The sequence below is a fragment of the Octopus bimaculoides genome, chromosome 27 (genome assembly GCF_001194135.2).
Source record: "Octopus bimaculoides isolate UCB-OBI-ISO-001 chromosome 27, ASM119413v2, whole genome shotgun sequence".
Classification (NCBI taxonomy): Eukaryota; Metazoa; Mollusca; class Cephalopoda; order Octopoda; family Octopodidae; genus Octopus; species Octopus bimaculoides.
This window is the reverse complement of record NC_069007.1, coordinates 19,860,846-19,862,418: the sequence shown is the minus strand read 5'-3', so window position 1 is coordinate 19,862,418 and position 1,573 is coordinate 19,860,846. Positions and strand designations below refer to the sequence as shown.

Below are 1,573 nucleotides of genomic sequence, written 5' to 3'. Positions count from 1 at the left end.
ATAATATAAAACAAAGTAAATATCATAAGATAAAGATAATATATATATATGTATATATGTGTATGTGTGTGTGTGTATATATATATATATATATATATATATATATATAATATTATATAGCATTATATATGTGCACACACACACACACATATATGTCATCATCATCATCCAGTGTTTTAAATCCGGTTTTTGTCCCCATCAACGAGGGTGGTCGGATCTACCTCAATGCCATAGCAACTGCCCTCACAGCATCTCGCCATCTTGCCCAGTTTCGAGCGTCCTCCCTTCTCAAGCCAACGCTCCCAATCTCCTCCTCCTCCACCTGTCCCCTTCATGTTTACCTCGGTCTACCTCACTTTCCCAGTCTGTTTGCCTCAAACTCAAGCACCCTCCTCAACACATGCCCATGAGAAGCAGAGTAAAATAAAGATGCACCATATAGCAATAGGACGTCAATTTGATGACGCTGGTTAGTAGACTGATGCCTGAGGGTCACATCAAATGGCTTCTAGTGGTGGAAACGGACTTGTCCCATGGAGAACATATCTGGTTACTTATGGGTGCCTCCTTGTATTATTCAAGTTCTGCCCTTGGTCTGTTTATCCTTTCTGTCTCAAACTGGTTATTTATGAGATTTGGAATGAATTTAATAAATATCTGCTTAAAAATAATTTATATATTTCCCACCAGTTTATTTATTTTTTTTTTCATTTACCTTTATTTTTTTTCATCTCACTTCCCCCCTATATTCAGATGTGTTCGAAAGATGTCCACAACTTACCAATGTCACCAACCGCAGGGGCCAAAGTTACACCATCGCAATGGTTTACGTGTGAAATTCAACAAATGATGTAAGTACTTGTTGTGTTAATTACATGTGTGTGTGTTCCAAAAATTAAAAACCATTATTTTGACTGCTAGTTTGTCAATTAGATTGTGGTCATGCTGGAGCAATTAGATCAACCACTTATTACCATCACTACTTCTACTACCACCACCACCACCACATCTACTACTACAACTGTGACTACCACCACTATCACTACTACTATTACTACTTCCATCACCACCACCACCTCTACCACCACCGCTTCTACTATCACTACTATCACCACTACCACCATAACCACGACGACAATGACGACCACCACCACTTCCATCACCACCACCACCACTACTACTATTGTTGTTCCTAATTAAATTACCCTAATTACCAAATTTAATTCCAACACAATCAAAATCTGGTTTATGAGTTTAGAGTTAGTGTAAACATTGAAAAGTGGGTGGGTGGGGCGGTACGTATGGCACCCCTACCCCTTCCCTGTTTCTTTTCACCCCCTGGCTGTTACTAAATGGTCTACTACTGTTTGTCACAGTTGGTAGGGATATACCAAGTGGCCAGTGGTCTGACTGTCTGTCTTGTTTCTTTTTCTCCCTCTTTCTGCCAACTCTATGTATGTATATATATGTGTGTGTGTATGTGTGTGTATATATATATATATATATATATATATATATATATATATATATATATATATGTATGTATGTATGTGTGTGTGTATGTATATATATT

The 1,573-nt window shown here is 37.9% G+C and overlaps 1 protein-coding gene across 1 annotated transcript in view; it reads left to right on the top strand.

The window, feature by feature from the left end:
* The window catches only part of LOC106871147 (transcription initiation protein SPT3 homolog), a gene marked incomplete at its 3' end in the record, with an annotated part of 102,758 nt that overhangs the window by 13,864 nt on the left and 87,321 nt on the right, over positions 1-1,573 (top strand). The window contains exon 2 of the mRNA XM_052977152.1: positions 754-851. Coding sequence (XP_052833112.1) covers positions 754-851 — 98 coding nt within the window. The remainder of the gene's footprint in view (positions 1-753; positions 852-1,573) is intronic.